At 44.1% G+C, this 25164-nt stretch overlaps 2 protein-coding genes across 3 annotated transcripts in view; one reads left to right on the forward strand and one right to left on the reverse strand.

The window, feature by feature from the left end:
- morn5 (MORN repeat containing 5) overlaps positions 1-1084 on the reverse strand; it is a 31584-nt gene extending 30500 nt beyond the window's left edge. The window contains exon 1 of one of the 2 annotated variants that reach the window (XM_063074185.1): positions 961-1084. In XM_063074185.1, the coding sequence (XP_062930255.1) occupies positions 961-1070 (110 nt within the window). In that variant the 5' untranslated portion in view covers positions 1071-1084. The remainder of the gene's footprint in view (positions 1-960) is intronic. The other variant, XM_063074184.1, reaches the window with a different exon arrangement.
- ndufa8 (NADH:ubiquinone oxidoreductase subunit A8) lies at positions 179-22095 on the forward strand. Its single transcript, XM_063074186.1, has 3 exons — positions 179-475; positions 9343-9508; positions 21828-22095. The coding sequence occupies exons 1-3, from the start codon at positions 264-266 to the stop codon at positions 21963-21965; spliced, it is 516 nt and encodes a 171-aa protein (XP_062930256.1). The 5' UTR covers positions 179-263; the 3' UTR covers positions 21966-22095.
- Positions 22096-25164: the final 3069 nt, after the last annotated feature.

Below are 25164 nucleotides of genomic sequence, written 5' to 3' on the forward strand. Positions count from 1 at the left end.
GTGATAGACAGAAGTGATTAGCCAATCAAATATTAGTGTTGTAAGCGTGTGTCTTATTAACCAATCACGGTAGACGTTGTGCTGTACCAGTTTGTTATCGGGTTGGTGTGTATGTGCCATTGACCAATCATGATGGATATCCGGCAGGATCAGCCTGTCATCGGGTTAGGGTGGGTGGCGCATGCGTGTTGTAGCGACCTTGGGCCGATCGGCGGCGGCAGCAGCGCTTTGGGAGGCCGGTGGGACCGGGTGGTAGCGGCGGTATGGCTACGGTGGAGTTGCCGACGCTGCAGGAGCTCAACGTGCAGGAAGTGAACGTGTCTTCGGCCGTGCTGAAGGCGTCGGCCCACCATTACGGCTCGCAGTGCGACAAGCCCAACAAAGAGTTCATGCTGTGCCGCTGGGAGGAGAAGGACCCGCGCCGCTGCTTGCAGGAGGGCCGCAAGGTCAACGAGTGCGCGCTGGAGTTCTTCAGGTAGCCAAGTCCCAGGCTGCACACAGTGCAGGCCGCGCCTGAAGCCGGCCACTGGATTTAACGCGGCTCCCCACCCAACCATCCTCCCGAGGGCTCTGAGGTGTTGGTGGTCGGACGTGGGGATGTGCAGGCGGCGCCGTGGGGTGACAGTCATAGAGCCAAACAGTGCAAAAAGAGGTCCTGCGACCCATCTCAGCCCATTGATTTTGTTTTCTCTTCCAAATCACTTTAATAGCCTTCCTCGCCGTGCACTGCGCCTCTAAGCTTGGTGTCATCCGCAAATTTGCTGATCCCGGTCACTACTTTATCATCAAGATTATTGACACACATGATGTACATTAGACCCAGCATCAATCCTTGCAGCACACCGTTATTCACAGACCTCCCGTCAGAGAGACAACCGTCTACTAACACACTCTGGCTTGCCGCTAAGCCAGCATTGAATCTAATAGATTACCTCCTGAATGCCAAGCGGCTGAACCTACCTTCCATGCGGTGCTTTGCTTAAGTCCATATAGACACCCATTTCTGTCGTCAACCTTCTCGGTAACCACCTTGAAAAGCTGTCTGAGATTAGATAGACACTACCTGCCATGTTGACTATTTCAAATCAGCCACCGTCTATCCAAATATATCCTGTACCTTATAATATCTTGCAATAATTTGTCCATGACTGATGTCAGGCTCACCAGTGTGTAATTTCCTGGCTAAATCTTTCTTAAATGATGAAAGAACATTAGCTACCCTTTAACACCTCACCAGTGGATAAGAATCCTTTGAATATCTTTTGGGGCCACTGCTTTATGGACCATCTTCTGAGTAAAAAAGTGTGTCTCTGGTTCCTGTTAAATGTTTTCCCTTTCATCTTAAACCTATCCCCTCCAGTTTTTAGTTTGTTTACTGAACAAAAGACTGTATTTATCCTATCTATGTCCCTCATACCTTTATACCATGGGAGAAGGAAAAGTCTGACTTTAAACCTCTGCTGCCTTGTGGCCATACCCACCCATGGGAAAGGCTTCAGGAGTAAACCCCGAAGAAGAAATCCAGAGCTGGGGTCTCTAGGGCAGTTTGATGTTTACAGCTTCACTCCGGCAACGTCTGCGACGACACTGGTGCCAAGCTGTATTGGCGCTTGCCCTTCCCTTGGACATCAGTGATGTGGAGGGGGGAGCCAGCTGCATGGGCAACAGCTGGTTCTTCAAACCTTCCTGCCCAGGCTCGCACCCTGGAGAGGACACAGTCCACCAGAGGCACAAATCCATGTTTCCCTGGGACTGACTATATACCATGGGCACTGCCATTACAGCTCATGCCATCTCAGAGTTCAGTTCCAGTGCTGTCTGTATGGAGGCTGTGTACGTTCTCGCCATGACTGCATGGGTTTTCCCTGGGTGCTTTGGTTTCCTCCTACAGTCCAAAGATGTATCGGGTAGGTTAATTGGTCATTGTAAATTGTCCTGTGATTAGGCGAGGGTTAATTGTGTTTGTTGAGGGTTGCTGGGGCAGTGTGTCCCGAAGAGCCTATTCCGTGCTGTATCACTAGTTGATACTATCTCTCATCCTCCTCTACTCCAATAATTAAAGTCTCAATTTCTCCATTCCTCGATTCCTGGCACCATCCTCTTTAAGTTAAGTTTATTGTCATGTACCTGTACCTCACCACACTTGTGCCCACTAGAAAAATATTCCTTGCAGTAGTTTTCAAATATTTACCTGTTTACAACTGTGTGGAAATTTACAGGATGTGCTGAGCATGTAGTTAGTAAAATTAATGTGATCCTGAGATTTTAAAGTAGGAGGATTTGCGTAAACACAGGTTATGTGAAATCTGTATAAAAGTCTGGTAGGACACAACAGAAGTAAAATGCTAATTGCCAACTCGAAGGATATGATTGTGCTAGGGATATATGGATTTGAGCTTTGTTAGACTGCAGGGTGCCATGGTAGCATAGAGGTTAGCACAGCTCGGAGCATTGGAGTTTGGAATTCAATCTGGTGTTGTCTGTAAGGAGTCTGTATGTCCTTTCTATGAGTGTGTGGGTTTCCTCCTGGTGCTCTGTTTTGCATACACAATTTAAAGACATACCGGTTAGTTGGTCATTGTGATTAAGCCAGGAGGGTTAAATAGGTGGGTTGCTGGGTGGTGTGGCTTGTTGGGATGGAAAGGCCTGTTCTGAGCTGTATCTCTAAATAAGAGAGGCAGGGTTTATTATTGAAATAAGGGTTGAGCTGGAATCGTACAACAAAAACAAAAGTTGGAAGACCCCACTTGGAGTACTGCGTTCAGTTCTGGTCACCTCACTAAAGGAAGGATGTGGATACTATAGAGAGAGTGCAGTGGAGATTTACAAGGATGTTGGCTGGATTGGAGGATGTACCTTATGAGAATGGGTTGAATGGGATGCTGTCTAAGTTGCATGCCATCTTAGTCAATGTCTCCCATCCACTACATAATGTACTGGGTGGGCACAGGAGTACATTCAGCCAGAGACTCATTCCACCGAGGTGCAACACTGAGCGTCATAGGAAGTCATTCCTGCCTGTGGCCATCAAACTTTACAACTCCTCCCTTGGAGGGTCAGACACCCTGAGCCAATAGGCTGGTCCTGGACTTATTTCCTGGCATAATTTACATATTACTATTTAACTATTTATGGTTCTATTACTATTTATTATCTATGGTGCAACTGTAGCGAAAACTAATTTCCCCCAGGATCAATAAAGTATGACTATGCATGAACTTGGCCTTTTCTCGGAGCGATGGAGGATTAGAGGTGTATAACATGATGAGAGGCATTGATCATGTGGATAGTTGGAGGCTTTTTCTCAGGGCTGAAATGGCTAACACGAGGGGGCACGGTTTTAAGATGCTTGGAAATGGGTACCGAGGGGATGTGAGGGGTAAGTTTTTTCACACTGGTGGGTCTGTGGAATGCACCACTGGCAGCAGTGATGAAAGTGGATACAATAGGGTCTTTTAAGAGACTCTTAGACAGGTACATGGAGCTTAGAAAAATAGAGGGCTGTGCACTAGGGAAATTCTAGGCAGCTTGTAGAGTAGGTTACATGGTTGGCACAGCATTGTGGGCTGAAGGGCCTGTAATGTGCTGTAGATTTCTATGTAACTTGGCCAGTATCAATGGAAGGAGAAACCATTCGCTGTTTCAGGTCAGTGGAAGAGTTATTGCCCTGGATTAAATAAATCCACTCACTAATGGGAACAGTTTCACTCCATTTAATGGCTCAAGAAGCAGAAGATATGGATTGAAAAGATGTGTTTTAAGGAAAAAGTGGTCTTAGTGTTTCAGTTGCTTGAATCATGGTATAGCTGTATTGTTAATGATCTAAACAAAGACTTAAATGCATTTGTTAGTGATCTTTGATTACACACATTAGAACATGGAACAGCACAGTACAGGCTGTTGTACTGACCTATCAATTTAACCCTTTCCTCCAGCATAGCCTCCATTTTCCTATCATTCATGTGCCTATCTCAAAGTCTCTTAAGTGTCCCTAATGCGACATACCTGATACTTAGTAAAACAGAACACAGTGGTGCTAGAAAGTTTGTGAACTGTTGTGAATTTTCTCTTTCTGCATAAATATGACCTAAAATGTGATCAGATCTCACGCACCCCAAAACTAGATAAAGATAACCCAATTAAATTAATAACACAAACATTATACTTAATTTATTGAGAAAATGATCCAATATTTACATGTATTTGTTGGGAAAACCAAGTGAACCTTTGCTTTTAGTAACTGGTGTGACACCCTTGTACAGCAGTAACGATATAACCAAACATTTCTGGTAACTGTTGATCAGTCCTGCACATCACCTTGGAGGAATTTTAGACCATCCCTCCTTACAAAACTGCTTCAGCTCTGGGATGTTGGTGGGTTTCCTTGCATGGACTGCTTGCTTCAGGTCCTTCCACAACGTTTCTGTAGGATTAGTCAGGGCTTTGACTCTGCCATTCTATAATGTGAAATTTCTTCTGCTCTAGCCATTCTTTGGTAGACTGACTTGTGTTTAGGGTCATGCTGCATGACCCACTTTCTCTTGAGCTTCAGTTTACAGACAGATACCGTGACATTTTCCTGTAGAATTTGCTGGTACAGCTCAGTATTCATAGTTCCATCAATGCTGGCAAGCCATCCTGATCCGAGGCAGCAAAGTAGCCCCAAACCATGACACTGCTATCGCCGTGTTTCTCACAGGTGGGATGAGGCCTTGTGCTGGATTGCAGTGCTTGCTTTTTGCCAAACAAAGTTTCTCATTTAAGCACAAAGTTCTGTTTTAGACTGATCCACCTACAGAACATTATTGTAATAGCCTTCTGACTTATCCACGTGGTCTTCAGCAAACTTTAGGTGGACAGCAATGTTGTTCTTGCAGAGTAATAGCTTTCTCCTTGCAGTCCTGCCATGCATGCCACTGTTCAGTGTTTGCCTGATGCTAGACTCATGAACACTGATATTAGCCAAGGCAAGAGAGGATTGTAGCTCCTTAGATGTTACCCTGGGGTTCTCTGTGACTTCCGGTAATATTACATGCCTTGCTGTTGAAGTGAGTTTTGTTGGTCAAACTCTCCTGGGGAGAGCATCAATGGTGTTGAACTTCCTCCATTTGTACATTATCTGTCTGACTGGAAAGGTGGAGCCCAAACACTTTGGAAATGGGTTTTATAACTTTTTCCAGCCCAGTGAGCATCAACAGCTTTTTTTCCTGAGGTCCTCATCAATCTCCTTTGTTCAGGGCATGGCACATTTCAAAAAACCTGTGTGGTGAAGATCAGACTTTAGTGAAGACCCAGGGTTATGTTCTTTAAATAGGCCAGGGCCTCTCACACTCACACCTGATTGTCTTCCCATTGATTGAGACACTTTCCCCTATAAATGAACTGATAATCCGAGAGGTTCATGTACTTTTTCCAACCAATACATGTAATATTGAATCATTTTTCTCAAATAAATGAGTATAATGTTATTGTTTATTTAATTGGGTTCTCTTTATCTAGTTTTAGGACTTGCATGAAGATCTGATCACATTTTAAATCATTTATGTAGAAACAAAATTCTAAAGGGTTCAGACTTTCTAGCACCACTACCTCTAACATCCCCTCTATATTTACCTCCAATCATGTTAAAATTGTGTGCCTTTGTTGTAGCGATTTCAACCCTGGGGAAAAACTGGCTGTCCACTTGATCTATGCCTTTTAGATCTGTTAGGTTTATGTTCCAGTCAAAATTACCTTGCTTTTGCATTTTTGTTGTTCGGATGCCTTGTGAGCTCTGCAATCTATGTAAAAACTGGATTAATGTATTAGTAGATTGCACCTTTGAAAAAATTTTGATTATCTTTGTTTCAATCTGAAATTAATTGATTTATAAAATTTTTCATAATCAGTTGATGTTGCTGCTGAACTATTTTGGGGGAATATGTTAGAATGATCAAGTGCCACGTAGTTGGGATGACTTTAACTTCAGTGTAGAACAGAGCCCCTTGGTCATACAGCACTCACACCCCAACCTGTGCTACACCCCCTTGGTCATACAGCACTCACACCCCAACCTGTGCTACACCCCCTTGGTCATACAGCACTCACACCCCAACCTGTGCTACACCCCCTCGGTCATACAGCACTCACACCCCAACCTGTGCTGCACCCCCTCGGTCATACGGCACTCACACCCCAACCTGTGCTACACCCCCTCGGCCATACGGCAGTCACACCCCAACCTGTGCTACGTCCCCTCGGTCATACGGCAGTCACACCCCAACCTGTGCTACACCCCCTCGGTCATACGGCACTCACACCCCAACCTGTGCTACGTCCCCTCGGTCATACGGCAGTCACACCCCAACCTGTGCTACACCCCCTCGGTCATACGGCAGTCACACCCCAACCTGTGCTACGTCCCCTCGGTCATACGGCACTCACACCCCAACCTGTGCTACACCCCCTCGGTCATACGGCACTCACACCCCAACCTGTGCTACGTCCCCTCGGTCATACGGCACTCACACCCCAACCTGTGCTACACCCCCTCGGTCATACGGCACTCACACCCCAACCTGTGCTACACCCCCTCGGTCATACGGCAGTCACACCCCAACCTGTGCTACACCCCCTCGGTCATACGGCAGTCACACCCCAACCTGTGCTACACCCCCTCGGTCATACGGCACTCACACCCCAACCTGTGCTACACCCCCTCGGTCATACGGCAGTCACACCCCAACCTGTGCTACACCCCCTCGGTCATACGGCAGTCACACCCCAACCTGTGCTACACCCCCTCGGTCATACGGCAGTCACACCCCAACCTGTGCTACACCCCCTCGGTCATATGGCAGTCACACCCCAACCTGTGCTACACCCCCTCGGTCATACGGCAGTCACACCCCAACCTGTGCTACAACCCCTCGGTCATACGGCAGTCACACCCCAACCTGTGCTACACCCCCTCGGTCATACGGCAGTCACACCCCAACCTGTGCTACAACCCCTCGGTCATACGGCAGTCACACCCCAACCTGTGCTACAACCCCTCGGTCATACGGCAGTCACACCCCAACCTGTGCTACAACCCCTCGGTCATACGGCACTCACACCCCAACCTGTGCTACGTCCCCTCGGTCATACGGCAGTCACACCCCAACCTGTGCTACACCCCCTCGGTCATACGGCAGTCACACCCCAACCTGTGCTACACCCCCTCGGTCATACGGCAGTCACACCCCAACCTGTGCTACACCCCCTCGGTCATACGGCAGTCACACCCCAACCTGTGCTACACCCCCTCGGTCATACGGCAGTCACACCCCAACCTGTGCTACAACCCCTCGGTCATACGGCAGTCACACCCCAACCTGTGCTACACCCCCTCGGTCATACGGCAGTCACACCCCAACCTGTGCTACACCCCCTCGGTCATACGGCACTCACACCCCAACCTGTGCTACACCCCCTCGGTCATACGGCACTCACACCCCAACCTGTGCTACGTCCCCTCGGTCATACGGCAGTCACACCCCAACCTGTGCTACACCCCCTCGGTCATACGGCACTCACACCCCAACCTGTGCTACACCCCCTTGGTCATACGGCAGTCACACCCCAACCTGTGCTACACCCCCTCGGTCATACGGCACTCACACCCCAACCTGTGCTACACCCCCTTGGTCATACGGCAGTCACACCCCAACCTGTGCTACGTCCCCTCGGTCATACGGCAGTCACACCCCAACCTGTGCTACACCCCCTTGGTCATACGGCAGTCACACCCCAACCTGTGCTACACCCCCTCGGTCATACGGCAGTCACACCCCAACCTGTGCTACGTCCCCTCGGTCATACGGCAGTCACACCCCAACCTGTGCTACACCCCCTTGGTCATACGGCAGTCACACCCCAACCTGTGCTACGTCCCCTCGGTCATACGGCAGTCACACCCCAACCTGTGCTACACCCCCTTGGTCATACGGCAGTCACACCCCAACCTGTGCTACACCCCCTCGGTCATACGGCAGTCACACCCCAACCTGTGCTACACCAGCTCTCCTGTGGCTTTTGATTGAGACTGCTTGGCGTTCGCTGCTCAGAGGATGATGGGTAATTTGAGACTAGTTAAACATATTTTATGTGGCACATTTTCATTCTTTGGTCTGGATTAGATTCAGACTTGGTTTCTTTTAATAGACACTAAATTTTGATTTTTGCCTAAACAGGTGTATTTAACATCCAACTAAAGCAGTCCTTGCTGACACAATGGCCATATCTCTTTATTTTTTGCACATTCATGCCATTCCGAGAACCTCATAGATGCCTGCATGATGTATGTCTCCACTACCACCCCTGACAGTGCAAATCTGGTAGCCACCACTCACTTGTAAAAATAAATGCCCCACACCTTTCATCTTGCCTCTTTCTCCTTAAGTACTTGTATGCATCACACTTGCATGTTAACTTGCAATGAATTATCTGTGAGAGCACACACAAGCATAGTTTTCCAGTTTCTCACCCTCCATAAAACTTTTGTTTTCTACTGAAATGGATCAGCTCACATTTTCCTAAATTGTGCTGATGTTGTTATCCACTCCCTTGGTGTGTCTATCTTTAGAAAATGGAACACTACAGCATAGCCCATGATTTTGTGCTGACCTATCATCCATGTGCCTATCTAAGAGCCTCTTAAATTTTTATCTTATTTAGTGATGCAGCACTTAGTAAGCCCTTCCGGCCCTTCGAGCCCCACAGCACCAGCAACCCCTCAGCCTGGATTAACCCTAACCTAATCACGGTCTAATTTGCAATGATCAATTAACCTACCCATTACTAATGTATCCATCTCCACCTCTACCCTGGCGGTATGTTCCACATACCCACCACTCTCGATTATAGGAAAACACCTACACTTTCTGATATCCCCCACCCCCAAACATTCCTCCAATCACCTCAAGATTATGCTCTTGTGTTAGCCATTTCTGTCCTAATACAGAAGAGCGTAAGGAAAAAAGTCACTAGCTGTCTACCCTCTCTCTTATACACCATCTATCAAGCCCCGCTCATCCCCCTTCACGCTAAAGAGAAAAAAAACCTAGCTCACTCAACCTGTCTTCATGAGACACGCTCTCTAATCTAGGCAACATTCTGGTAAATCTCTGCACCCTCTAAAGCTTCCACATCCTTCCTATAGTGAGGCAACCAGAACTGTCCAGATCGTAGTTGTTGGCTCTTTTATGTTGCAAAGCTTTTTATACTCCTGTATTTTTGTAACATTGCCAGTTAGTATACTGCTTGTATTTATACTGGCTTATTTTTGTGAACAGATTACTAATGTCTGCATTGTTTGTTTAGGAAGATAAAGACCCATTGTGCTGAACCCTTCACAGAGTACTGGACCTGCATCGATTATACTAATCTGCAAGAGTTTCGGCATTGTCGCAAGCAGCAAGAGGCATTTGATAACTGTGTGCTAGAAAAACTGGGCTGGGTTCGTCCTGATCTTGGGGAGCTTTCTAAGGTGCAGTAGGGTATTTCATTTTCTAATAATGCAATTCTAGAGGAATTTAGTTTGTTTAGAGATTTGTGTACTGGTTATTTACAATATCTGCCAATTCGCTGCAGCAACTGTATATTTATTTGAATTATGGAATTAATATCAGCTTTGGCATTAACGTCAATTTCTCCAACATTTGGTAATTTTTCTCTACTCCCCCTTCCCTTTTCATTTTTGCACTCTGGCTCCTTGCCTCTTCTCCACACTTGCCTATCAACTTCCCCTGTACGACGACTCCTTCCCTTACTCCCATGGTTCACTCATCAGATTCCTCCTTCTACGGCCCTGAGCCTTTTCCACCTATCACCTAGCATCTTTGTCCCCCACCTTTCACCCTCTAGCTTGTCCGAGCTTCCCCTCCCTCCACCTTATTCTGGCATCTGTCCCCTTCCTCTCCAGTCCTGTTGAAGGGCCTCAGCCTGAAACGTTGAATGTTTATTCATTTCTCTCGATGCTGCCTAATTTGCTGAGTTCCTCCAGCATTTTGTGTGTGCTACTCTGGATTTCCAGAATCTCATGTTTAGCTTTGGTACTTTTTGCCTCTCTAAAGATTGGGGGGGGCTTGCTACTTACAGTATATTGCTATATACACCCATAATGAGAAGCTGTTTTGATGTCTCTGAATAGATTATTAGCTTACGTTATTGGAATCACTGATCTGTTGACAAAACTGTTGTATCTTGAAGGATGTACCTGGAGTTGCATAAACATGAAATACCTCTTCTGGCCACCATGTCTGTACCACCCATCAAGTAGTTCATAGAACATAGAATAGTACAGCACAGTACAGGCCTTTTGGCCCACAATGTTGTGCCAACCCTCAAACCCTGCCTCCCATATAAGCCCCACCTTAAATTCCTCCAATATACCTGTCTAGTAGGCTCTTAAACTTCACCAGTGTATCTGCCTCCACCACTGACTCAGGCAGTGCATTCTACGCACCAACCACTCTCTGAGTAAAAAACCTTCCTCTAATATCCCCCTTGAACTTCCCACCCCTTACCTTAAAGCCATGTCCTCTTGTAATCCTATTGACCAGCCTTGGTGATTCAACCGCTTGTCTTGCTTGGATGTGAGATTACTTGCTTCTACCCGCTGCGGGCATGATGTTCCAGAGCTCAGCTTCCCTCTGGGCAGATGGAGTTCTTTCTCGGAGCCCTCCTAAACCTCATCAATCTATGCCATCTACTTTTAGTCACCACTCTCTCAGTCATGGCATTGATCATGGTCTCTCTCTTTTTCCTCCCCTCTCCTCCTTTCTTTCCACTTGCCATTCTGTCTCCCCTTTTACCCCTTCTCTTCACATCTGCCCATTGCCTCCCCTCTCCTTTCTCCCTCTTTCCCTTTCTCCATGGTCCACTCTCCTCTGCTATCAAATTCCTTTTAATTCAGCCCTTTACCTCTTCCACCTATCAGAATCAGGTTTATTATCACTGGTCTGTGACGTGAAATTTGTTAACTTAGCAGCAGCAATTTAATGCAATACATAATCTAGTAGAGAGAAAATAATAAATGAAAAATAAATAAACAAGTAAATCAACTATGTATATTGAATAGATTAAAAACGTGCAAAACAAATACTTTCTTTAAAAAGTGAGGTAGTGTCCAAAGATTCAATGTCCATTTAGGAATTGGATGGCAGAGGGGAAGAAGCTGTTCCTGAATCGCTGAGTGTGTGCCTTCAGGCTTCTGTACTTCCTACCTGATGGTAACAGTGAGAAAAGGGCATGGCCTGGGTGCTGGAGGTCCTTAATAATGGACTCTGCCCCCCCCCCCCCAGCTCGTACTCCTCTCTCCCCCCTGGTTTATTCTGGCTTCTGCCCCCTACATTTCCAACCCTGTTGAAGGGTCTTGGCTGGTCAGGCAGCTGCTTTGGAAATGAATAAATAGTCGCTGTTTTGGGCCGAGTTCTTCCAGCATTTTGTGTGTGTTTCTCTGGACTTCCAGCAGCTCCAGCTGCAGAACCTCGTGTTATTGCTGATGGTCTACTTCACTGCTATGGAATTGAAGTATGCTTCTTGATGCCGTATGAGGAGGGTGTAGCTTTGATGTGAAGCCTTAGAACCTTGCTCACTTTCTGCGCTTGTACATAAGCACATAGTAGTGCTAGGAAGTTGGGAACCATGCATTTTCTCTATTTAATATGACCTAAAATGCGATCAGATCTTCACTTAAATCCTTAAAACTAGATATTACATGTATTTGTGTGAACCTCTGAGGTAATGCCTTCTACCACAGTTATTTAGGGTTAGGTGTCCCAATCAATAAGATGAGATTGGAGATGTGGGTTTTGGAGGTGCCCTGCACTATAAAAAGGACACACAAAGTCAGGTTACTGACAAGAGTCTGCTCTTCTCAAGAAAGGTGCATTTAGATACACCATGCTTCGATCAAAACAACTTTCAGAGAAACTTAGAAGAATTGTAGAGATGCATAAAGCTGGAAAAGGCTTCAAAAGCATTTCTAAAAGCCGGAGTGTTCATCAGTCCACAGTAAGAAATTGTCTACAAGTGGAGGAAACTTGGTACTATTGCTACTCTGCTTAGGAGTGGACATCCTGCAAAGATCACAGCAAGAGCAATGCTAAAGGAGGTGAAAAAGAACCCAAGGTTAACAGCAAAAGACCCGCTGATATCTTAGAACTTGTTGAAGTCTGCTCATGTGTCCACTATAAGAAAAACACTGAACAAGAATGATATTCATGCAAGGACACCTTTCCAAACAAAAACATTGCTGCACATCTCAAGTTTGCAAAAGACCACCTGGATGTTCTAAAGCAGGGGTCCCCAGCCTGTTTTGCACCGCAGACCGGTTTAATATTGACAATATTCTTGCGGACCGGCTGACCCGGGGGAGGGGGTGTTCAAGTAGGGTTAAACTCACCTCAACATGTCTCTTACAGTTAGGGTTGCCAACTTTCTCACTCCCAAATAAGGGACAAAAGTAGCAGTCAAATCCTGGGACACTTTACCCCAGGAAAGACTACCATGACCATGAAGCCTTGCGCGGGCACCTGTGTGTGCATGCGCGAACCTGCGGAATTTTTCCCCCACAAATCGATTTTGCCTTCATCTTCCCGACTATACTGTACATACATTATTTCTACTTTATATAGGCTGTGTATTTATCATATCATTCCTGCTTTTACTATATGTTAGTGTTATTTATTCTTGGTTTTATGTGTTATTTGCTATCATTTGTTGGGTTATTTTTTGGGTCTGGGAACGATCAAAAATTTTTCCCATGTAAATGAATGGTAATTGCTTCTTCGCTTCACACTATTTTGGCACGAAAGGTTTCATAGGAACGCTCTACCTTAGCGGGGGAAATACGGGACAAGGGCGGCCCCATATGGGACAAACCAACTTAGCCCAATATACGGGATGTCCCGGCAAATATGGGACAGTTGGCAACCCTATGTTCAAGTTCAACAGTGTATGACAGGGAATGGGGAAAGGTGCAGCTGACTCATTGTTTCCTTGCGGCCCGGTACCAGTCCGCGGTCCGGTGGTTGGAGACCGCTGTTCTAAAGCACTTCTGGGACTAAGTAAGTTCTGTGGATAGATGAGACAAAAGTTGAACTTTTTGACAGAAATGCATACCACTATGTTTGGAGGGAAAAGCACACTGCACACCAACAACAAAACCTCATCCCAACTGTGAAGCATGGTGGAAGGAGCAGCAGTTTTTGGGGGTTTATTTGCTGCCTCAGGGCCTGGACAGCTTGCAGGAACAATGAATTTAAAATTATGTCAAGACGTTTTGCAAGAGGTTGCCAGGGTAGCATTCCATCACTTGAAACTTAATAGAAGTTGGATTATGAAACAAGACAATGACCCAAAAGACAAGAGTAAATCAACAACAGAATGGTTTCTTAAAAAAAAATTGTTTTGAATGGCCAAGTCAAAGTTCTGACCTCAATCCTACAGAAATGTTGTGGAGGGACCTGAAGCAAGCAGATGAGAGGCATTGATCATGAGGATAGTCAGAGGCTTTAGTCCCAGGGCTAAAATGGCTAACATGAGAGGGCACAGTTTTAAGGTGCTTTGAAGTAGGTACAGAGGAGATGTCAGGGGTAAGTATTTTACGCGGAGATTAGTGAGTGCACGGAATGGGCTGCTGGCGACGGTGGTGGAGGCGAATGCGATGGGGGTTTTTTAAGAGGCTCCTGGATAAGTACATGGATCTTAGAAAAATAGAGGGCTTTGGGTAACCCTAGGTAATTTCTAAGGTAAGGACATGTTCGGCACAGCTTTGTGGGCCGAAGGGCCTGTATTGTGCTATAGGTTTTCCATTTCTATGCAAGTAAGCCCACCAACATCCCAGAGTTGAAGCAGTTTTGTAAGGAGGAATGGCGTAAAATTCCTCCAATCCAGTGCTAATGTATCACTGGTATTCTTGTGAACTTCCTCTGGACCCTCTCCAATGCCAGCACATCTTTTCTTAGATAAGGGCCTAAAACTGCTCACAATCCTCTTAAGTGCAGTCTTACCAATGCCTTAAGAAGCCTCAGAACTAAAAGTATGAAAGGCTGCAGGACAGCTCAGTATTTGACTACTGGTGTGTGCTATAAGCATTTAAATCTTAATTGAACACAGATTTAATGTTCAGCGCCCTTGGATGTCTCTGTAGTGCACTTACCAAATATTTTTCAATGACTTTCACTTGTTATTAAACCAGAAGCCGCAAAATTCTTTGTGGCTAAAATATTCTTTATGGTTTACAGTTTTTTGTGGTTAAATTCCACAGGTTCACTACTCTCAGACTAAAATTTCTTTAGTTAGAGGGTAGTGAGTCTGTGGATTTCATCTCTGTGGAGGTCAAATCATTGAGTGTTTCTAAAACAGGTTCTCAATTTGTCAGAGTATCAAAGGTGATGGGGAGAAGGCAGGAGAATAGGGTTGGGAGGGAATGTAAATCAGCCATGGCGGAATGGCAGAGCAGACACAGTCGGCCAGATGGCCTGATTCTACTCCTATGTCAGATGATCTTAAATATTATTCAGCTGAACCATTAAGTCAAATTCATAATAAAGTTCTCAGTATTCAAGATGAACAACATGTTTTTATGCTTGTGATTCTCATATTGCAGATGTATTCTTACAGCAGGGATTTTGTTAAGCTTAAACTAAATGTCAACATTTACAGTAAACTTATTGTCAAAAGTACGTAGCTGCCACCTTGTCATTCTAAACTTACATTTTAAGACACTGGAAATAATCTTTTCAGATGTGTGGATTACAAAATAAAAATTCAAGATTTGTGCACAAGGTTAAAAAAAATTAATTTCATCAACCTTCCAGCAGTAGTTTTCATTGTTTGACCAGTATAAATTGCCTATTTGAAGTAGTATTTTGTTAGTTGAAGTGAGACGGCTTGTTTTCAGTCTCTGTTCCTTTGTACCTCCTAATCTGTCACTCAAAAAATATTAAAATTCCTTTGGCGTGGTGCAGGCCTTTCAGATATTTATTTAGAGGTACGGTGCAGAACGGGCACTTCTGGCTCAACGAGCTCACTGCACAGCAACCCACCTACTTAACCCTGGCCTAATCGCGGTTCCTTAAAGTTGGGGGGGGAAGCAGTGCAGGGACGCTCCTTCCACCTAATTAAATGCTTCCAGTGGCACCCCAGTAGCCTCTGATAACCAAGTCCAGCTCCTGACCTTCACACGTGGCTTAGCTACCTAGCCCAGCAGAACTGTTTCTACTGTTAAGGAGAAGGGGCAAAGTTGGGTTACTGGTGAATTAAACCAGTCACTTCAGGCAGAAGGGGCCGGTCAGCTGTGATTAACTACTCATCTAGAAGGAAAACTGATCTCGGACCTCTGCTCCCTTCCTTGCGGCTATACCCACTCATGGGGAAGGCCTCGGGAGTAAATCCCAAAGGAAAAATCCAGGGCTGGAGTTCGTAAGGCACTCCTATGTTCTGTTCAATGATGATTGGCAACTCTTGCAACACCACTGGTGCCAAACTGTATCGGTCTCTGCCACTCCTTTGGATTCATCAGCTGCGTGGAGAGGGGGAGCCCACTGCATAGGCAACAGCTTGCTTTCCATATCGTAGAGCCCTGGCTTGCATATTACATCGGCAGCTAGGACACAACATCCATGTTTGACCCCGGCCAATGAAGGGCCTCAAATCACAGGACAATTTACAATGACCAATTAATCTAGTAATTAGTACATCTTTGGACTGTGGGAGGAAACCCATGCGGTCATGAGAACATACAAACTCCTCAGACTGCAAAGGGAATTGAATTCTGTTGCTCCGAGCTGTAATAGTGTCGCAGCAATCGCAATACTACAGTGGCAAGTTGAAGGTGCATGTCAGGCATTTTGAATCTAAGTTGTTTTCTGTTAAACTAGTTGTCAGTATGGCACTATGCCGGCAGCCTCTATATGCATCCTGGTCCAGGTCTCTCAGCCAGCTTGTCTGTCATCATTCAACTCTTACATACTAAAACTGAATTTTCACGTACTGCTTGCCAATATTCTCTTCCTTAGAGAGCTGAACCTGATGTTAATGGTATAAAGCTGCATTTCTCACAGCTAACAGCAGGCATCAAGCCAATGGCTTGCTTCATTTCATCTTGCTAAGCTTTACCATTTATATTTCATGTTCATTTTAGTGAGATTATTTTGGTAATTTGATTTTATTTTTAACCATTGGTAAGTGGTGGGAGTTAGATTTCAATTCTAATAAGTGGCGGGTTCACTTATACCTCTGGTAGAAGGACTTGTTGTGGCTATTCTGGGGTAGTTCAGTCACCTTTGGTCCCCACTGGACACTCAGCTCTCACCCGTGGCTCCAAGTAGCTGTTTGCCAGCAACATTGCTTCAGCAGGCGGGCTAAATCAGGTGAGAGTAGCCAGCGGATCTTGTACCCCAGTGAGATAGAACATGTCTGTCCTAGTATATGGACTGCTCAAGCAATCTCCCCTAAAGATCATTGGCAGCTCAGCTTTTGTGAGCTACACTCCTAACCTGTGGGATCCAGTACCTAAAACCATAAGGGATGCAGACTCAGTTGACACTTTTAAGCACCAGCTCAAAACCTATTTATTTACCTTGCTTTTAACTAACATCTTTGTCTTGTTGTCATGTTTGCATTTTATCCCATTGTAAAGCACTTCACAATGCTCTGTATGTACTTCTGTCTTCGAAAGCAGAAGATTTCCTATTCGGCAGGTATTTAAATTTGTGAATTTTTGCTAGAAGACAGTTTCCACTTGACTGAGATCAATGCAGAGATTGTCAGTATCAGATTGCCTGAGCAATAACTCTGGGCTTTCAGAAGGGGAATTGTATTTATCCAGTGCAAAACCATAAGATATCGGAACAGAATTAGGCTACTCAGCCCATCAAGTTTGCTCTGCCATCTCATCATGGCAAATTTATTATCCTCTCAACCCCATTCTCCTGCCTTCTCCCCGTAACCTTTGATGCCCTGACTAACCAAGAACCTATCAATCACCAGTTTAAATATACTCAGTGGCTTGGCTTCCCCAGTCATCTGTGGCAGTGAATTCACCAGATTCACCATCATCTGGCTAAAGAAACTCCTCCTGATCTCTGTTCTACATAGACATCCCTGTATTTTGAGGTTGTGCCCTCTGGTCCTAGACTCACCCACTAGTGTTGAGAATGTGGACCTTGCCATCTCAGGACATGAATTAAGCATGGATGCATTTGAGGAGCAGGGAAGGGTTGGATTGATTTTGGAGTAGATAAAAATAACAGCACAACACTGGGCTGAAGGGATTGTACTGTGCTGTGGTATTCTATGTTCTAAACGTGTGGCCTGCAAGGTACAAATAATTGTACCATTTGGCTTGATGTTCTGGAGGTGTACACAAGATGAAACTCAGGTGTATGTAGTTTGCAACCTCTAACAAATTATCCTCAAATTTGTGCTCCACCAATGGCAGTCTTGAAGTTTGAATTTTTGGACGATGCTTGCTTTAGGTTGATATATATGAAGCTTTTTCACTGGAAAAGGGGAAACAAGTGCCAAAATGTAATCAGTGGTTCTGAATGGAGAGAGATTTCTATCTGTTGGACCTCTGGCAGCAACCAGTTGTGTATTAGTGTGTTCTGAGTAACCATGAAAAGCACTTGTGGAATCCACATCCCCTAATTATCTTTTCCACTTAATGTAGGTCAGAGATTGTGCTGATGCAGGGCCGTTTCACTGGTAGCATTCTCTCAACGCCAGAATGAGTGCACTTCCACTATATCATTGCTTTAAATTATTTAGCAAATCTAATCCAAATCTGGAATTGTGACCTGAAGACTATTGGATGATTGTCTAGCCGAAGTTGTACTGAATGGGTTTTCTCATCGAAGTTTTGTTCCTGTGTTCTATGACATTGCAACGATTTTAGGTCCACGTTTGTTGTAAAGCACAGGTTAGTGAAGTGGGAACACATTGCTTTCCTCAGAGGGTGAAGGGTTCCCACTTGTGTTCATACTTGTAAAACTTCCAACCAGCTATGGAGATCTGTAAACTGCACAAAATGTAAACTCTGACAATGAGAATTTAATTCACAAACATCAAAGCCAGTGTTAAATTTTCATTTTCACGCTGTGAATGAATGTCATGGTACTCTATGGTGACACACTCAGTGACCATTTTATTAGGTTCAGGAATAGAATCTGGCGTGATCTTCTGCTGCTGTAGCCCATCTACTTCAAGGTTTGACGTGTTGTGCATTCAGAAATGCTCTTCAGCATACCACTGTTGTATTGCATGATTGAGTTAGTCACGTACAGTTAGCTTGAACCACTCTGGCCATTCATTAACAAGGCATTTTTGCCCACAGAGCTGCCACTCACTGGATGTTTTTTGCACCATTCTCTGTAAACTAGAGATTGTTGTGTGTGAAAATCCCAGGAGAGGCCGGCTGGTGGCGCAATGACATGGGAGCGGAGGTTCCTGGGTTCGAAACTAGTCAGGTCCGCTCCCGAGTACGCTTTCCATCCATGCCAGGTTGAGTGTCGAGATCGCAACTCGACCTCATAAAACAAAGGGAAAAATACTGTGAAGATGTCTGTGTGAGGAGTGGTGTGACACACAGTCTCTCTTGCTCCGCGCCCTGTAAAAGCCATGAGAAAGACATCAACACGGACGCGCACGCACGCAGGCACATGCCCAAAAAAAAAGAAAATCCCAGGAGATCAACAGTTTCTGAGATGCTCAAACCACCCTGTCTGGCGCCAGCAAAGTCACTTCAGTCACATTTCTTCCCCATTCTGATTTTCGGTCTGAGCAAGAACTGTACCCTTGACCTTGTCTGCATTTGAGTTGCTGCTTAATGAATGACTGACTGATTAGATGTTTGCATTAATGAACAGGTGTACATAATAAAGTGGTCACTCAGTGCATATGTAATCTGATAATTTACTTTGAACTTTGAAATTAAATTCTTCGCCTTGCATTGTCAATTTTGTAAGTGTAGTGTGCAATTTTCGTTTTCATTTGCTGAACTGTCTCGTTCAGTTTTTGTTGTTTATCCTTGAATGCTGGTGTTTTCCGCTGTACTTGGTGTGTTGAAGGTGCTGATGGTGGATGATCAGCCATGATCACAATGAATGGTGGTGCTGGCTCGAAGGGCCGAATGGCCTACTCCTGCACCTATTGCCTATTGAGGGAGGGGAAGATTCTGCGACTTCCAGTGAAGATGAAGGTTACTGTGTAGGAGAGTTGGATCTGCCCATTTGCCATGTGCTGGGGGCAGCCCACCAGTGATTGCCCATGTAGCATGCCCACAATTTACTAACCCTTACCAACTTGTACATCTCGGAGTTTTGGAAGAAACCCACGTGATCGCAGGGAAAACATGCAAACTACTTACAGGCAGCAGTGGGAATTGAACCCTGGTCTTCGGATTGCTGGCATGGTAAAGCGTTATGCTAACCACTGCACTACTGTGGTAATTGGTTTATTGTTGTCACATGTACTGAGGTATAGTGTGCCAAACTTAGTGCGTGCCATCCAAACAGATCATTTACAACAGTACATTGTTAGTACAAAGAACAATGCAGAAGTGTTACAGTTACAGAGAAAATGTGGCACAGACAGAAATGTTCATCCTAATATTGTTTTGTGTCCTATCCAGAGTGAATTTAAGGAAAACACTTATGAAGGAAGCCTTGAAATTGGAATGGGCTTTCTTTGCTAGATGGCATCTCCACTGCCCACACACACAAGGCATGTTATGTTATTTAGATAGTGTAGAATAAGCCCATTCCAGCCCTCCAAGCCGCACTGCTCCTGCATATGATGTTGGACGGAGTTGGCGTTGAACTCTGAACTCCGTCCTGAGTTGTATTAGTGTCACACTAACAGCTAAGCTACCATGGTGCCTTTGGTATTCAATGGGGAATATGTATTGTATTAGTTGTGACCAAGGAATATCTGTCAACATATTGGGGAGGGGGAGAATCGGAAGCTAAATTTTTGGTGAAAATGATTAATTTGGCCGTGTTTTAATATTGCTCACTATAATCGAGAATTACGTTAGTTTTCTTAAAGCTACATTTTTCAATAAATTGAAGTATATTTCATCACAGCTGTGATAAATGTATGAGGTCCTCTGGGGATGCTCATAGTGCATTGAATTTGTTACTTCGATATATTTCAGTTGGGCAGAAATTTTTTGCAATATCTTGGCACAGGCCCATGATTTATATATTGCTATGCAAGAGTTCTCTCAAGTCTTGATAAACTTTAATTAATTTGTATGTTTATAATAAAAATGTGACTTGTTTTGCATTTGGTTATATCAATCTGTTAAAAAGCCACAAAAATATTGTCAAGTTACTGTTTAACATATTTTATGGCAAAATTCAGTTTTCTAAACAAATTTGCCTTGGAATGTTTGGAGATTTTAATCTTGCTCCACTATGGTACTGGTTTGTATGTTATCTTTTAAAGGGTTCCAAGGTTGTTTACTGTTGGTCTGGGTGTTGGAATGACTCGTTCACAACGTTCATATTAAATAACTTTCAATCTTGTTAAGTGTGAAGTAGTTCATTTTGGTAGGTCAAATTTGAAGACAGGATATATTAATGGTAATGGGTGTATAAGATGATCGTGTGGCTACCCAGAGGCTTTTTCCTGGGGTTGAAATGGCTAACAGGAGGGGGTGTAGTTTTAAGGTGCTTGGAAGCAAGTACAAGGGGGATGTCAGGGGAAGTTTTTTACACAGCATTGTGGGCCGAAGGGCCTGTAATGTGCTGTCGATTTCTAGGTTTCTAACTGTGTTTCTCAGCTCTGAAGGCTAAAGGACTGGATCATATTTAACAGTCTTGACCTACTCATAAATAATCACAGACAGTAATATGGGTTTCTTCTCATATAGTGAGAGAGTCTAGGACCAGAGGGCACAGTCTCAGAATAGAGGTGCCATTTGGAGCAGATAAGGAGGAATTCTGTAGCCAAAGGGTAATGTATCTGGAATTAATTGCGACAGACTGCTATTGAGGCCAAGTCATTGGGTATATTAAAAGTGGAAGTTGATATGTTCTTTATTATCTGGGAACCAAAGGTCGCAGGGAGGAGGTAGGAGAATGGGGTTGATGGGGATAATAAATCACCCCTGATAGAATGGGCTGAATGGCCTAATTCTGCTTCAATGTGTTATGGTCTTGTTAACTCATGTATGGACAGACTTCAACATAGAATGTAGTAAGTGAACTTTCCCTGGATGTTGCTCAATATTAAATGAGTCTGGTTTTGAGAATATTAGTTTATCTCCAGCAGTGATCCTATCTCCTAAGATCTGACGACATGGTATTACAGTTTTGGATTGTGTGGGCGTAATGTAACTGTCCAAGTCTTAAATGAATTTCATAGGTTGAAGTATGAAGGTGCAAGAACATGTATTTGGGCTGCCATGGTAACGTAGTGGTTAGAACAATCCTATTACAGCTCGGGACATCAGAGTTCAATTCCAATGCCATCTGTAAAAAGTTTGTAGTTTCTCCCCATGACTACGTGGATTTTCTCCAGTGCTCCAGTTTCCTTCCATATTCCAAAGGTGTACTGGTTGGTAGTTATTTGGTCATTGTAAGTTTTCCTGTGATTAGGCTAGGGTTAAATTGGTTACTGGGTGGTGTGGCTCAGTGGACTGAAAGGCTATCTATTTATAAGTAAATATGGTGAAGGAAATGTTTCCAGCTTGGATTCTCTGAATTATTTAAATCAGTTGATACTTTCCCCCTGCACTTTTCTGAGTGTTTTGTTTCTCCAGGTGAAATCACGGCTTTCCTTTTATTTCACAGGTTACCAAGGTGCAGACAGATCGGCCAGCTCCTGAGAATGTCTACCACTCCAGGCCAAGGCCAGAGCCTAACTCCGTCCCTGAGGGAGAGTTGCAGCCCGCCAAATATGGCAGCAGGTTGTTCTTCTGGAACTCATGAAGGATGAAGTGGCCCCTGAATGGGAGTATTTAGATCCTGTGTTCGTCTTCAGTAATACCATGAGCCAGTTGAACCGTGGACTTTTGGTGCAGACAAATGTCATTAACAATAAAAAAATAATTTAACTGTGCCTTGTTTCTATTTTATTTTTATTTTCAATATGAGCAACATCTCACTGTTGTGTGGACACTGCCTAACACCAGTCTATGCTCTATGCTGAACCTCTGCAGACTTAAGTACAACATTTTGAACTTCCATTGGTCCATTGCACATTTGACTCTCCGCTTCAAAGGTGTTGTCTATTTATAAAGATTCGTGGCCATCTACTCAATATTCAGAGACAGATACAACAGATTGAAATAGTTTCACATGCAATAGCTTTTTCATGAGGAATTTTACGAAATGGTCCTGGTGTCGAAATTTTTGAACCAAATAGATAATTGGACATTTTATACAAGTTTTATTTAAATATGGAAATATTTTTGAAAGTGTTCACCTGAACTGCTTGCAAACAGATTCAGGATGCCTTCAAAAGATAATGCCTCAAAGTTGTGTCCATCATTATGGACGATCCAGGAAGCGCCTTCTTCTCATTGCTACCGTCAAGGAAGCGATATGGGAGCCTAAAACTCAAAAGTTTTAGGAACAGGTTCTTCCCCTCCATCAGATTTCTGAATGGACAATGAGCCATGAACACTACCTCACTATTTTTCTTGCTGTCTTTTTGCACTACTTAATTATATATAATATTTTTATATTATTGTAATTTATAGTTTTATTAACATATTGCAATGTACTGCTGCTGGAAAACAACAAATTTCACAACATGTACCGGTCTGAAACTGTGGGCCTGAAGTTATACTTTGTAATGTATCCCTGTGGTTGGGTAATGCATTTACTGAAGACTGGTAATTAAACTTGTGATTTAAACGTTAAAGTTAATTTTAGAATGGCATATATTAAACACACATGGGGCTTTTCAGACCACATTACTGCTAAATGAAGAATAAAAGTTTAGACAAGTATTTGACAAACATCTATCATTAAGCCTTTAGGTCAGATTAAAAAGTACAGAAGCTGTGAAGGCAGGGTTTTGAGACTTGACGTTAATCTGTTTTATGCAGCCTTTTGGCTTTTAGTTCAATGTTCATACAGCTGCTAGCCCTACAGCCTGAATAAATATAAGATTTGATATTATGAGGGACAAGCAGTACTTTGCAGAAAAGCATGTATTACTGTTAGTACAAGAAGTCACAAACCACAAGTAGGTTAATTGTGATAGTACAGGTTTCTGGGATTTCCTGAACTTCGTAATAGTTGGCAATTGGGAACTTTTTAAGAGTTATGGTAGAGAATGAGCACTTAACAGTTTATACCAGTCCAAAAACACAACCCCCTTTTTTTTCCCTGTTCAAATATCTTTTCATCATTCCCATTCACTGCAGCTGGAGAGAAAATAATCTGACCCTGCAAGTAATGACCATTTTCAATTAACAAGACCCCAGTGAGAAGGGAGTACTTTTACCTCTTTATTCTTCTACCTGCAATGCTTTATCCAAGCTTTCAGAGCCAGGGTTATCACTGACATATGTTGTCCAATTTGTTGTTTTATGGCAGCAGGACAGTGAAATACATAAAATTTACTAATTATCCAATTTTTGATACATTGTAATTTATAACATAAAAATAGTGAGGTGCTATTTGTAGGTTCCATTGAAGATCAGTGTGAAGTCTTGTTAGAATGGCTGCAGAGTGTATGCTGGCTGATTCTGCAAGGTGCAAGGGTGATGGACAAAACAAGTAGAAATAGATGTCCTGCAGCAGGGTCTCAACCTGAAACGTTGACCGTTTTACTATATGGATGCTGCTCGGCCCATTGATTTCCTCATTCTTTACCCCCAATTTCAGCACCTGCAGTCTTGGGTGTCACCAAACGCTGGAAATATGTAATTGAGCAGCACATTTATGGTCCTGATGTGGTAAGTGGGCAAAGGGTTAGCAGAGATGTGGTGGGCTGAAGGACCTGTTGTGCTGTACAATTTAAACTGAGAGTCCTTGGGTCAGGTAGTATCTCTTGGAAGAGAAACAGTTTCAATGGCTGGTCCTACTGACAAAAACTGGAAAGGTTGATGACATATAGAACTGTAAACTCTATTTCTCTCTGACTACAGATGCTGCCCGACCTCCTGAGTATTTCTGGCATTTTCTATTTTTTTTTTCAGATTTCCAGCATCTGCAGTTTTTTGTGAGATACTGGTTCCTGTCATTCACACCCATAGTGTGACCAGATCAAGTTCAAGTTTGTCATCTGACTGTATACTGTATATACAACCAAATGAAACATTGTCGTCTCTCAGCCTGAGGGAAGAAGCTGTTACCTAGTTGAAAGTCCTATTCCTGATGCTTCTGTACCTCCTTCCTAATGGTAGTGGGTCAAAGAGATTGTGGGGTGAGTGGTAGGGATCCTCAAGATGTGTACATGATCTCCCATGAGGGCCTCAGTTGGCCAAGGTCAACCATAGATATTGCATTCCAGCTGTCTATGTGATTTGCAGGCCAGGGTAGTACGATATGGAAAGTAAGCTGTTGCCCATGCAGTAGCCACCCCTCTCCATCCAGTTGACACATCTAAAGGAACGGCAGAGACCAGTACAGTTTGGCACCAGCGGCATCACAGCAGTTGCCAGTCAGCATTGAACTCAATGTAGAGCTGCCTTAGGGACTTCCACTCCAGATTATTATTTGGTGTTTACTCCCGGAGCTTTCCCCGTGAATAGGTATAGTCAGTCGCAAGACAGTGGAGGTTTGAGATCGGAGTTTTCCTTCTAGATGAGCTGCCAACCTTGGCTGATGAGCCCCATCTGCCCGAAGCGACTGGTTTTAAAGCTCCAGTAACACGCCCTTGGCCTTTCTCCTGTCAGTAGAAACAGTTCCACCAGGCTTAGTAGCTAAACCACACGTGAAGGCCAGGAGCTGGAATTGGTTGTCGGGGGCTTTTTGAGATGCACGTCACTAGGAACATTTAATAGGCAATGGGAACTCCTCCATCATCTGGGCCATGCCATCTTCGTAAAGCTACAATAGGCAGGAGGTACCGAAGCCTGAATCAGAATCAGATTTAGTATCACTGGCATATGTCGTGAAACTTGTTGTTTTGCAGCAGCAGTACAGTGCAATACATAATTTTAAAAAAATTACA

Source organism: Mobula hypostoma, chromosome 21 (genome assembly GCF_963921235.1).
Source record: "Mobula hypostoma chromosome 21, sMobHyp1.1, whole genome shotgun sequence".
NCBI lineage: Eukaryota > Metazoa > Chordata > Chondrichthyes > Myliobatiformes > Myliobatidae > Mobula > Mobula hypostoma.